The 12116-nt window shown below is 39.8% G+C and overlaps 1 protein-coding gene across 7 annotated transcripts in view; it reads left to right on the top strand.

The window, feature by feature from the left end:
• Window positions 1-12116, top strand: part of MAST4 (microtubule associated serine/threonine kinase family member 4) — a 296950-nt gene that overhangs the window by 101763 nt on the left and 183071 nt on the right. For 5 of the 7 annotated variants that reach the window (XM_030512637.1, XM_030512639.1, XM_030512638.1 and 2 more), the window contains one exon: window positions 9396-9470. The exons of the other annotated variants lie outside the window; for them this stretch is intronic. In XM_030512637.1, coding sequence (XP_030368497.1) covers window positions 9396-9470 — 75 coding nt within the window. The remainder of the gene's footprint in view (window positions 1-9395; window positions 9471-12116) is intronic. 7 annotated transcript variants of the gene reach the window in all.

The raw sequence follows: 12116 nt of genomic DNA, 5'->3' as shown, positions 1-12116 counted from the left end.
TACATAGTTTGCTACCTCTCACACCAGTGCAAGGCTTGCATATACTTTTGTCTTGTTTTCAGAAAGGTAAATTCCCAGCTTCTGCACCTTTGTCAGGCTCTGCCTAAAATGATCCTCTTACTTTTGTCATCAGTCTGTTGCATTCTTGCATGTCACCTTGAGCAATTTGATTTTTGCATGCTGTATATCATAGAATCATAGAATAGTTAGGGTTGGAAAGGACCTTAAGATCATCTAGTGCCAACCCCTCTGCCATGGGCAGGGACACCTCACACTAAACCATGTCGCCCAAGGCTCTGTCCAGCCTGGCCTTGAACACCGCCAGGGATGGAGCATTCACAACTTCCTTGGTCAACCCATTCCAGTGCCTCACCACCCTCACTGTAAAGAACTTCTTCCTTATATCTAATCTAAACTTCCCCTGTGTAAGTTTGAACCCGTTACCCCTTGTCCTACCACTACAGTCCCTAAGGAAGAGTCCTTCCCCAGCATCCTTATAGGCCCCCTTCAGACTGGAAGGCTGCTATGTGGTCTCCACGCAGCCTTCTCTTCTCCAGGCTGAACAGCCCCAACTCCCTCAGCCTGTCTTCATATGGGAGGTGCTCTAGCCCCGTTATCATCCTCGTGGCCCTCCTCTGGACTCGCTCCAACAGCTCCATGTCCTTTTTAAGTTATCTTGTAAGTGTTCATGTATTTTCATTGTCATTTCATGTAAGCAGAGTATGTTTTGCTATCTAGTTTTGTGAGATTTATTTGGGAACAGAATACATGCAGTCTCCCTCCCTCCCTGCACATCCTGGTTACCTCTTTCTGCCTTGGTAGAATCAAATTGTTTTAATGCCTTAAATTAAGCTTTATGGGGAAAAAGGCTCTTACTGCCTCTAAAGGCAATACTCTTCCCCTTTTTCTTAATAGTGAAAAGATGATTAAATAGTCTGCAGCTCTAAAACTGAAAACTTGAAACTAATTTACCTTTTGAATGTCCCTAGGTCTTTCTTGTTTGCTTCTTCCCAGTGTCTTGTTATCATTGAAATGGGGATAGCATTTCTCTATCTTTTTGATAACTTGAGGCACAGAAAGATTTATTTGTTCAAGACTGCAAGGCTGTTGGTGACCTTGAATTTCCTGGTTGTCTGTCGTTACCATGAACTCATAACCTTAGAACAGGCTGTTTTGTTTCTATTATATTATAGTTTCAACTGTAATACCTGGACAGACCGTATCTAATCACCAATTGTTTTCATCGAACATCTATCTATAGAGATGGTCTTGGTAATGTTCAACAGGTAACTAATGCTAGGAAGCTGTGCCTGTGGAGAAATGTTACTGCTGACTTTCTGAATTGTGTCATATAATTAATGATAACTGGATAATATGGTGAATTAGTGGTGCAATGATGCTATTTAAGTTTTGGTAATGTGGAATGGCTGGGTTCTGTATCCATCCCACAGTACTTACTGCTTCCTTTCCTCATCCTGAAACTATGAAGCTGTAAGAATTTGAATGGTGTCCTTTGAGTATGGTGTCTTGGCCCTGGGAGGCAATAGGGAGAAAAACCAGACCAAACATACCACATTCTGAACCAAGATTTTTGTTTCCAGATTTCTTACTTGCCTTGTCCCTTTGTTGTATTTCCAGTGCACTCTTCTCACAGCTATGTTTATGTAGCCCTCCTAAAAAGATGAATGATGACGGAATGGAAATTTAACTTTGTGAAGGACTTTGTCATTTGACTTTTTATTATATTGGAATGAAAGGAAGAATGCTTTGGAGCATTTAAAAATATATACAATGTTGTGGCTGGATTTTTTCTTTCCTTCCTTTTTTCTCTTTTGTCTTACTAAAGCTTTGTCTTTATAAATATTATTTGTGTGTTAGCACAGTGCCACGTTTCACTTACAAAATGTTGAATGGCATTCTTCATGGTTTTTTTGGAACTGTTTCAAGATAAAATTCTGGTAAAATTGACTAATTTGACAACCCATTTTTATTTTGATAGACTGCCGTATTCTATCAGCATGCTATTTCGAAAGGTTTCTGACCAGTTGTTTTAGCATGAAAAACGAAAAACAACTACTCTTTTGTCAGAGAGGGAAAAGGGAGAAAGTCTTTGTATTCACTCATTATCTTGGGAAAATAAGACATACATTGTCATACGATATGAAGAGAAAATGCTTTCCCTAAAACTTGATTTTATTTATTTTTTTATATATATTTTTTTTAAGGGAAATTTGGGCATTCTATGTCACTGCAAAGTGCCAAGCTACACTTTTTTTTGCGAAATGCTGTTATAAGTCCAGTCTGTCTTTATGAAGAAATCAATGTGTGTGTTCCCTTTACAGGAGCCCTGTAGCCACCTAAACTATCAGTGAGGGTAGGAGTTGTGTTGACACCATTTCGAAGCTGTAAATGAGATGACTGGGACCTGCAGTGCGGGTTCTGAGACACTGGGTTGGAACCTGTAGTCAGTAGCAACCTGGGTGTCCTGTTCCTTGAGGCAGCTGAATGGTGTGTCAGATGGGCTCTTCAGTGACTTGTGTGCTTTGGTTGAAGGTCCTGACCTCAAGTGGGGCTTGACTGTTCTCAGCTGGTCTGCTGTGGTTTCTCTGACCTTGCACATGTGTCCCACCCCACTGTGCAGCTAAGCAGTTAGCTTACGGTTTTGGTATGTGCTTCAGTATGAAATACAGCTTCACTTTTAGCTGCAATGCCTCTGCAATCTAAATAGAAACGGAATATCATTTGTGCCTCTCAGATGTGATTTTCAGTCTAATAGACTAGAACAGATAAGTAACAGTGCAGTGTATAAGAGGTGCTTCAGAATAGGTGGTGGAGATAGTAAATGGTGGCTTCCATAATTTTGAAATTTACTTTTTTACTCGGTTATTTAGGTTTATGTTTGTGCCTATAGTAAAGCTTTCCAAACTTGAAAATTCTACCTGTTACTGGCAGAAGAAATGGAAATTGCAGTGTACTGGAGATAGATTTTTCCAATTTACTGCTTTCCAAGTTTACAATCTTTGTTAGTAATCCTTTTGGGTATAGCTTCTTGATGCTTTCTATTGTGTAAATTGGGGAAAAATGGAAATGTGTTTAGAGACACAAACTTTTTTTAAACTTCAGTTTTACAATTATACATTCAATTACAAACACTATATATCTGATAAAAATAGGACAGCTTTGCTACACTGCAGTTCTTAATGGTACATTTCAGTATGATTTTTCTAAAACTGGAAAGATACATTGTATGTTATTAAACTTACGTAAAGCTTCATTGAGCACTGGTATTAGCCACAACCTTAGATCCGTTTGCAAATACAGTGAATTCTGAGCAGTTTATTGCTGACTATCTCATACCCTTTGTGACTGGCTGCCAACTGGGTTTAACTCCAGTCACCTCCCCTCTTCAGGCCCAGCTGGTTTTTACCCAGTGAAGAGTACACCCATTCAAACCATGAGCAGCTGGTTTCTTCAGGAGACTGCTTTGGGAAATGGTGTCAAAGGCTTTGCTAAGGTCCAGGTAGGCAACATCCATAGCCTTTCCCTTATCCGCTAAGCAGAATCCACTAACCTTGTCATGGAAGGAGATCAGGTTGGTCAAGCAGGATTTGACCTTCATAAACCCATGCTGACTGGGCCTGATCACCTAGTTTTTGTGTATGTGCTCTGTGATGGCACTCAAGATGATCTGCTCCATAACCTTCCCTGCCACTGAGATCAGACTGATAGGCCTGTAGTTCCTCCTTTCGGTCCTTCTGGTAGATATCATAATTGCTACTAGGAAGTATCTAAATATACTGATCAAGAACTGTTTCTGCTCTGAAGGGTACATGTGTGGTGTTTTATTTTGAGAACTGTGGGTCTTGGAGAGGGACAGTGAGAGGATTGAGGCTCAAGCTTCCATAATAGAATACTTCTTTTCATATTTCTTTGCCTTAATGTCCAAATCAGTAGTATTATAAAGATTTTTAGATCTTCATATACGTATTTATTTTTGGCATATAGATGAATATAAAAATGCTAAGTCACCTTGATCTGATAATTATCATCAACAGAGCCACCAATTCTCCTTTGGTATCAGGAAGAGAAAGGTAAACAACTATAGCTTGTGTTTTCCAAGCTGTTTTAACCTATTTATCAGATGTGATTCTAACACACTTAGATGATAGGAGGGACTTAATTTTTGTCTTTTCTTTGAAATTAAGATGCAGGTGTGCAGTGCTATGTTATGCTGTATATGCTGGCTGCAGCACAGCACTGTGGCCTCTCACTAGCTCTGTGACATTGCACTCTGAGCACAGTTGGTTAGGTAATTGAGTGAAACAGCTGCATGTATTATGAGACACTACAGAGCAGGAGGTAGATTGCTGTGTGTAAAGCAGTTCAGGATATGATTTTAACCATGACAGCAGGCTGTGGCCACAAGCTTTGCTGCAGCTTTTGCTGTATGCAAATGCCAAGATGCTCAGGCTGGAGGATGTGTCAGGGGCTTAAATCTTGGGTGCAGCTACATCTTGAGGAGATAACACAGGGCTAGTCTTGGAGGAGAAAGTATGCTTAAACATAATGGTTTGGGGATATGTGAGGAAGTGTTCTTCATTATGACACTTCATAAAATAAAAACATTGGCATAGACATGCCAGCATTAGGATTATCTAATCTGCTGTGGATGGAGTTGTTGCTGTAAATTTTTTTTTTCAGTGCTGAACTTCTTGCAAAGCCGTCAGGGGCCAGCTGTAGTGTTCATTGGTGTATTAATCTTCTTTGTATGGAATTACTGGCACTGTTGGCTTCTAATCTTGGTTTGGTCGCTAACAAAAATGGAGGGGAAAAAAAGAGAGGCCAGTGGCTGCTTCAGTCTCGAGATAGAAATCTCTTCAGATAAGAGCGCATGCTTGTGTCACTTGATATCCTCATTCACCTGTCTCTTGACATTGCTATTTTCACGAGAACAACTGTGCTGTTAAGGCTAACTGTTCTTATATGGAAACTGCTTTTGGTATCTTTAAGCCTGTATACTGTTGAATTAGCAGCCAAAAACATGTTCTCCTCACAACTGCTTTAAGGCTTCTGTGCCATCAGAAATAAACTATATGACATGTTCAATACCTCATGCCTCCCCCCCCCCCCTTTTTTTTTTCCCTTTAGCAGTGTCTGTTTTCCAGAAGGTTCTTTCTTGGACTATGCACCTGTTAAATAGGTCTCTCACTTTTTCTGCTTTCTGGCCAGTTTTCTGCATGCCGTCTAGCTAACATACCTTGCCATAGATGAGAATTATTTAGGAGCACTCTGTTTTTCCTTCAGCTGTCCTTGTTAATGTGAGTCATGTTGGCCTTTGCCAAGGAGCTATTTTTCTGTCATTTTATTATGTCAACTGATAATTGCAACTGACCTATTCCTCTGGAGAGGAAATTTACCCTGCAAAGGTATCGTGAATCCACTGCATGTGCTTTGCTGGTAATAACTACAGTTTCTCTGAATGCATAGCGTTTTCAGTGTGTACATTCCCCCCCCCCCCCCCCTTTTATTTTTTGCTTTTTAAAGGAAAGATAGCTCTGTCTCCGAGACACTGACCCCCGTCATAGCCTTTTCTATTTCTGTGGTTTTTCTGCCCTTATTGGACAGCCCTGTCCGGAGCAGTGCATACAGCTGATGTATGCACAAGGTTTCTGTAGGTTTTTGTTGCTGTTGTTGGTTTTTGTCTTTTTTGTTTCCAATCACCTGGAATGCAGTACTAAGGATCATAAGGTTTCAGTGTAATGAAAAACCTGTATACATACACTTTAATGCCTCTGCATAGCTCAAATGCTCTATATTGAATTCTTACATAGTGAAAGAATGTTCTTCTCTTTATTCTCATCTTTATTCTTATCTCTAATTCCAATTATGTTTTCGCATGCAGTGTCCCAGCAGCTTTTGTTAATCTCTTGCTGATCTCAGTTACACCATCAAGGTGGCTCTATTGATATGTTAACATGTACTGATGATAGACTTCCTTCCCTCCTTGGGTTTGCCTACTGTGCTTCACTGGCAGTTCCATCATAAAGATATTTAGCATCAGAGTGATATATAGAATTTTCAGTCCAGCTGTTCTCTTCAGTGATTCGTTTCACAGCAGCCCAGCTCTGAGTTCATCAGAAATGCTGACCGCAGACTGGCTATGACCCTCCTGCTCCCACAGCAGCTATGTTTAACCTGGATTGTTTCAGTGTTGGTGTTTACAGAATAGAACCACACACAATTATGCAGGTGTGGTAGAGGGAGTAGTGAACTCCAGCTTCAGGGCAGGAACGGGCTGGTGAGAGAGCTGGGGAGAAGGGGCTCCTGAAGCTGGTTACAGCTGAAGTCTTCATGGTGGAAAGCCATGGCATGACTCACAACTACACTCGTTCCTTGTCCAAGCAAGGAGGTGAAGCCTCTGGCACCAAGTGACTAGCAGCACAAAAGTGAGTGGAAAGCATTTATGATTAAAAATAGAACTGAAATAACCTTTGTTGTTCACACAGGGGATAATGAATCTAGTAGCTCTTGAGTTTTACTGCCTGTTAGTATCAAAACTACTATGGGCTTTCTGCAGTCCAGCGGTGTATCATGTATCTGCTGATGTTAGCCCTGCCAAAAGACAGTACTGCATCAAGTCTACCCGTTTGGTTCTTTTGTGCTAATAAAATGAACTGTTAATACCTTCTGATTCAGAATGTTGTACTGGTGTACCAACATGGCTGGTGTCATTGGAGGCACAGCCTACATAAGCATTTTAATAGTCTGAGTAATCGCCTTCCTGTTTCGTAGGAAAAAACACATGATTTTTAAGTATACTTTTATGCTCCTGAAATGGTGTCTGTGCTGTATTGGGATTTTTCTAGGTGTAAACTGTGTTTATCACAGGTCTTAATTGCTCCTGGAATGCATTCTGAAGGGGAGACAGGAAGGGGAAGAAAAAGAATTGCCAATAACGGAAGAATTCTGAGCTTCTCAGTTTGGTGCAGGATCTCATGTTACATAGATTAACCTTAGCAAAAGAGAAGGTATGGGTCTCTGAAGATCACCACTCTTGCTAGCTAATGTCAAGAAGACACTTTTCAAGCATCCATTTTTAAACTATGTTAAAGTTTGTATCAAGTGATAATGGGAAGGGTGTTAGAAATTTTTAAAAAGGAATTATTAAAGGTTTCTAGAGTATAGAAATACTCTAGACTACTTACTGCTAATTTTAGCCAGTTACACAAGTAATTTAATGGAGTGTTATCAAAAAACATTACCATCTGCAGAAGAACCTTCAGTTGTAACCAAACATTTATGCAAGTGTTGGGTAACTACTTTTTCTATAATGCCAATTCTGTTAATTAGCAGTGAATATGATGTAATCTTTCCAAGGTGGCCATATCTTGCTGCCACCAGATCTTTTTCTGTTACAGAGCTGTTTTTGCATGGTGTGTTACTGAGAGTGGAAGCCTGGTTGTTAACGAGGGGTAAAAACTACTCTTTGGAAAGCAGAGTCTTGAGAAATATTTGCCAAGTTGAGTAGAATAGTATTTTCAGATAAAGAACCCTGTGGATATCTTTCCAGAAATATGAGCGAATCTATCTTGTGTTTGTAAAATATTTGGATTTTTTTTTCAGAGAATACTCCTAGAAGGAATTGTGTACTGGTTCTGAAGGTGAGACAGAAAGGGAAACAGTCTCAGGTATTTTCATCCTCTGCCTTGTGTGATTTGGAAAAGGCTCTTGACCCATATCACCTCCCGCATACCTGAAATACCAGCCTGTAGATTTCATACGTTTTACAGCAATGTCCACGTTGTAAAGTTTGTGGACATATTGAAACAGAATATTTAAAGTATTTGAGTAAGAAACTAAACACAGGTCTTCTGTCCTCTGAATATCCAGCATGTAGAGGATTTTAAACCAGTATCTTTCATATCTTGTTTAACTGTTGTGCTGTGTAGGAGATAGGCAGCATTGGGTGAATACCTTTTTTCTTAATTTCAAGAACAGCACTCATGTTCCATATTGCTTTCTTTTGTACTTACTTAAAAAGCTGTGAAGAGAGCACAAAGCCAAGTCTTTGATATTACATATTTTAATATTAGTTATTATGTGTGTTGTCCCTTTCTCCCAAGACTTTTAACAATAATTCCTAAACCGTCCTTGTTTCCTGTCTTAATAGTACTTCCATAATGTTTGCGAAGTTAATGAATGTATTCTTGAGAGTTTCTAGAAATGATGGTTAATGCTTAATCTTCAGTCCTTTTTGTGATAAATTATCTCTGGAAAATTCAGGTGCCATATTTGGTAGAATTCATACAGAAAATTAGAAGCTTTCTTAATTTTGAAGGCAAATGGAGCAAGTGCTTTGTTTCAGGTGTTTAAAACATTGCAAGGCTGTTTAACCGAAAGTATGTATTTAGGCTGTCAAAAAGTAGGGAATAAATTGAATAATTTGAATCAGTTTCCAAAAATGCTGTTTTTCCTTTGTAAAATTTCAGGTTATACAGTATAGTTATTCAAAATACATGTTTTTATTTGAACTTTGTATTTGTTTCTAGTTTCAAATTTTTGGGGTACTTAAGCAGTTTGAGAATGTGGATGTAAATTTTTTTATTTTTCTATTTTTTTATTTTTTTTCTTTTCTTAAAACGTGAGCACCTCCATCCATGTAGGAAAAGTTTAGGGGCAGACTGGTCCCTGTTCTAGAGGTGTTCTCCTAAATGATTTTGCACATGTGATGAAGAATGTAGTGCTTCTATGTTTTCAGTTTCTATTTGCTCTTTCAAATTTCTCTTTCTAAGAGAAAATTCTTTTACATGTGTGAGCCTGCTATTTCTCAGGTTTTCTCAGGAAAAAATACTAATCTCTGCTAGGTAAAAACCTTTAACATAAGTCTGTTGAAGCTCTGGATGGAGAATGTGAATCTAAGAAGTCATCTTTTATTAGAGGAGGTGGTGTTCTTTGGGTTAGAGTGTGAATCCACCTGGGTGGGATGTTAGTGGGTTGGGTTCTTTTGTGTGTAACTTATTAAATTGATACATAAACTGTAAGTGTATATACTTGGAAAGAGTGAAATGAATGATTTTTTTACTGTGCGTATCTAGAAATGACGTAGGCATGTGTGCATGTGCATATATATATTTATAGAAAACAGTGTCATTAAATGCATGTGAATAATACATAAAAGTGTCATGAAGCTGTTTCTAGCAAAAGCTTAATTTTCTTTCTGATATTTGTTTGGTGGTATTATTGAAATGGATTTAATAAAGCTTTTACAAAGTTAGTGAAAATACAGTTCAGTTAAATACTCTCCCTTCTCCAACATCCTCCATTCCATCCCCTCCACGATCCATTTATCCCCTTTTCTCTGTTCTTCTTCCTCCCCTTTCTTCATTCACTGTCAGGAAGGGGCGCCTCAGAAGAGTCATTTCAGCTCAGCACGTCACCGTCAGAGACTAGTGGAACCAACAGCTACAAAAGTGAGTCTCTTTGTTGAAGGACCGTTTTTAAAATGAAATGTTGTGTCAGCAGAGTATTTGTTGCCTAAGAGAAGCTCTTCTGTGTGCTTTGTGAGAGATTGATTTTTTTACTCATCTGCAAGTGATACAATCACTCTGTCTCTAAAGGTGAAGTTCAGCTCTGGAGAGGTTCATATTCAAGTGCAGCAGTCGTACTTTCTTTAAAAAGTTGGGGTGAGTTGGGGAAATAGGAACTCTATGAAATGTTCTACTTTGGTTTTATTACTTTGTGTGATGTCTTATATGTGCGGTTCATTTGTCTCATTCTGAAAAGGCTTTCATTGAATAAAAAATTTGGCAAGAATATGGAGAATGATCAAATAGTTTATTATCAGGATGTGATATGAACTTTCGGAGTAAAAAAAACCACTTTGGCATCAAAAGATGTCATTAGCAGATATAGTAGTAGTACTAGTTAGTTCTTAAGGTTGTTCCATCTTTCTAGAGATACACTTGTTAACGGGACACAAAAAAGGCTGAGATATTCAGTGAGTGTGATGTTATTATGGATCTTTTATTCCATAGGCTAATAAGATATATTAGCTTAAAATATGTAATGCATATTTTAGAGCATCAGTAGCTGTTCAACTGTATGTGTCTTTTGCTACTTTTTGTGAGAATCCAACACAAATGGAACTGCGTATCCATTACTGCCACTTCCCAAAAGTCCCATTCTCTACTTTTCTTTAGATTTGGATACTTGCAGAGTTGATCACAATATTTACATAGAACCTTTGATACATATTGGAGTAGATCAATGGTAGTAGTCCTGGTCTCGAAATAAAAGCTGTGGTTTTATCAAAGAAAAAGAATTGGGCATAGGTTGTCTTGCCTTGTATTCTAAATTATGACTCCAGTCACTGTTGTCAGACCAATCTTCCTGTTGCTAAATGTGTTGACTTTTTAAGTATTAACTGTGTTGATTTTTACTGTTGCTGGCTTGTATTATTTATTCCTTTTATCCTGTAACAACATTGTCAATATTAAGCTATCCTTTTTGGGCTCTGGAAAAGGGCATTTTGGTGTTTACAGAGGCAAAAATGAGTGAAAAGTGTGTGCGCATATGTGTGTGTGTGTATATGTATATTTTAAGGATTAGTTAAGTAGAATCATAGAATAGGGTTGGAAAGGACCTTAAGATCATCTAGTTCCAACCCTCCTGCCATGGGCAGGGACACCTCACACTAAACCATGTCGCCCAAGGCTCTGTCCAACCTTGGCCTTGAACACCACCAAGGATGGAGCATCCACAACTTCCTTGGGCAACCCATTCCAGTGCCTCACCACCCTCACTGGAAAGAACTTCTTCCTTACATCCAACCTAAACTTCCCTTGTTTGAGTTTGTACCTGTTACCCCTTGTGCTATCACTACAGTCCCTAATGAAGAGTCCCTTTCCAACATCCTTGTAGGCCCCCTTCAGATACTGGAAGGCTGCTATGTAGGAACAGAAATCAATTCTGAATGAGCCTGTTTCTTAAGGAACCTATTCTCTAGATGAGCCACTTTCTGTGTGCATTGATGTACACTAGAATCACCCCAGGTAATTCCCTCAGCGTGGAAAGCCAAAGGGAAAATGCATTCTGAAGTGCAGTTCTGTGGCTGTAAGTTGTGCTAGCTTTTTGCTCCCTCCTCTTACCTAGTTTTCCAGCAATTTTCTGCCATATCCCCGTGCCCTATTGTAGCCCTGGATGCATCTTGTCAAAGATAGATGTGCTGTCAAAACCTCAATGTGGTAGCTGCAGAGCAACCTTCTCAGTATTTGCACTTGTGTTTTCTTCGGGGCAGAATGACCAGAAAAAGTTTTGATTGGTGTTTCCAGGGCCCTTGGCCACTGCCCTATTTCTTGGAATAAACTGCTACAACTGAAAAGCCTGTACTTCCCTGGTCTGCTTGAGGTAGCTTGAGGTAATAATTTCTGCATGTTTCCACTCCTTTCTTCTGTGCCTGGATCACACTCAGGGGCTTTGATTATGTGCTTTTGCCTCATACTTCTCTAGGTCTTAGGTCTGGGAAATGTCATGTTTACTCATGGTCAGACCTCACTCAGGCCAACCCACCTGGAAGGGCTCAAGAGCTGCCCTTCAGCAGGAAGTTTTGGGGTAGGGATATTGCCTTATGATTCTGGACCAAGGAGGCATAATTTGCTGCTTGGCATGGGACAGGCCCTGGAAGCAGGCATGAGAGCAGTGAGAAGTCTGTGTTCGAAACCTTTGCAACCTTTGCTCAGGACAGGTGGGGCTGTGCTGGACTACTATTCCATTGACTGAAGATACTCAAGGGCTGAAGACAAACGTGACCTGCAGGAGGTGCTACAACTAGTTGTGTGCTTGTGGGAGGAATAGCCTTTTTCTGGCAGACTCCCCTGCAGACTGCCACAAGTCAGTAGGAGTGTCATCAGAGTCCTGTCACCCTTCTTCTTTCCTGTTGTGGGTCAGTAGGGACCCTTAGCAGTAGTTGCTGTGGCAACCTGACCAGCACTCTGCTTGAAGGAATCCATGCGCAATGCAGCTGATTAAGAAAGCCCACACTGTAAAAGAAAGTTGTCAATCCATGTAGGAAAGCTGGACTCTACCTTGAAAGGCAACACCAGTGCAGCCTATCTCCA

This window comes from Strigops habroptila, chromosome Z (genome assembly GCF_004027225.2).
Source record: "Strigops habroptila isolate Jane chromosome Z, bStrHab1.2.pri, whole genome shotgun sequence".
In the NCBI taxonomy this organism is placed as follows: Eukaryota; Metazoa; Chordata; class Aves; order Psittaciformes; family Psittacidae; genus Strigops; species Strigops habroptila.
Note: the sequence above shows the minus strand (reverse complement) of the source record. Positions and strands in the feature narration are given on the sequence as shown.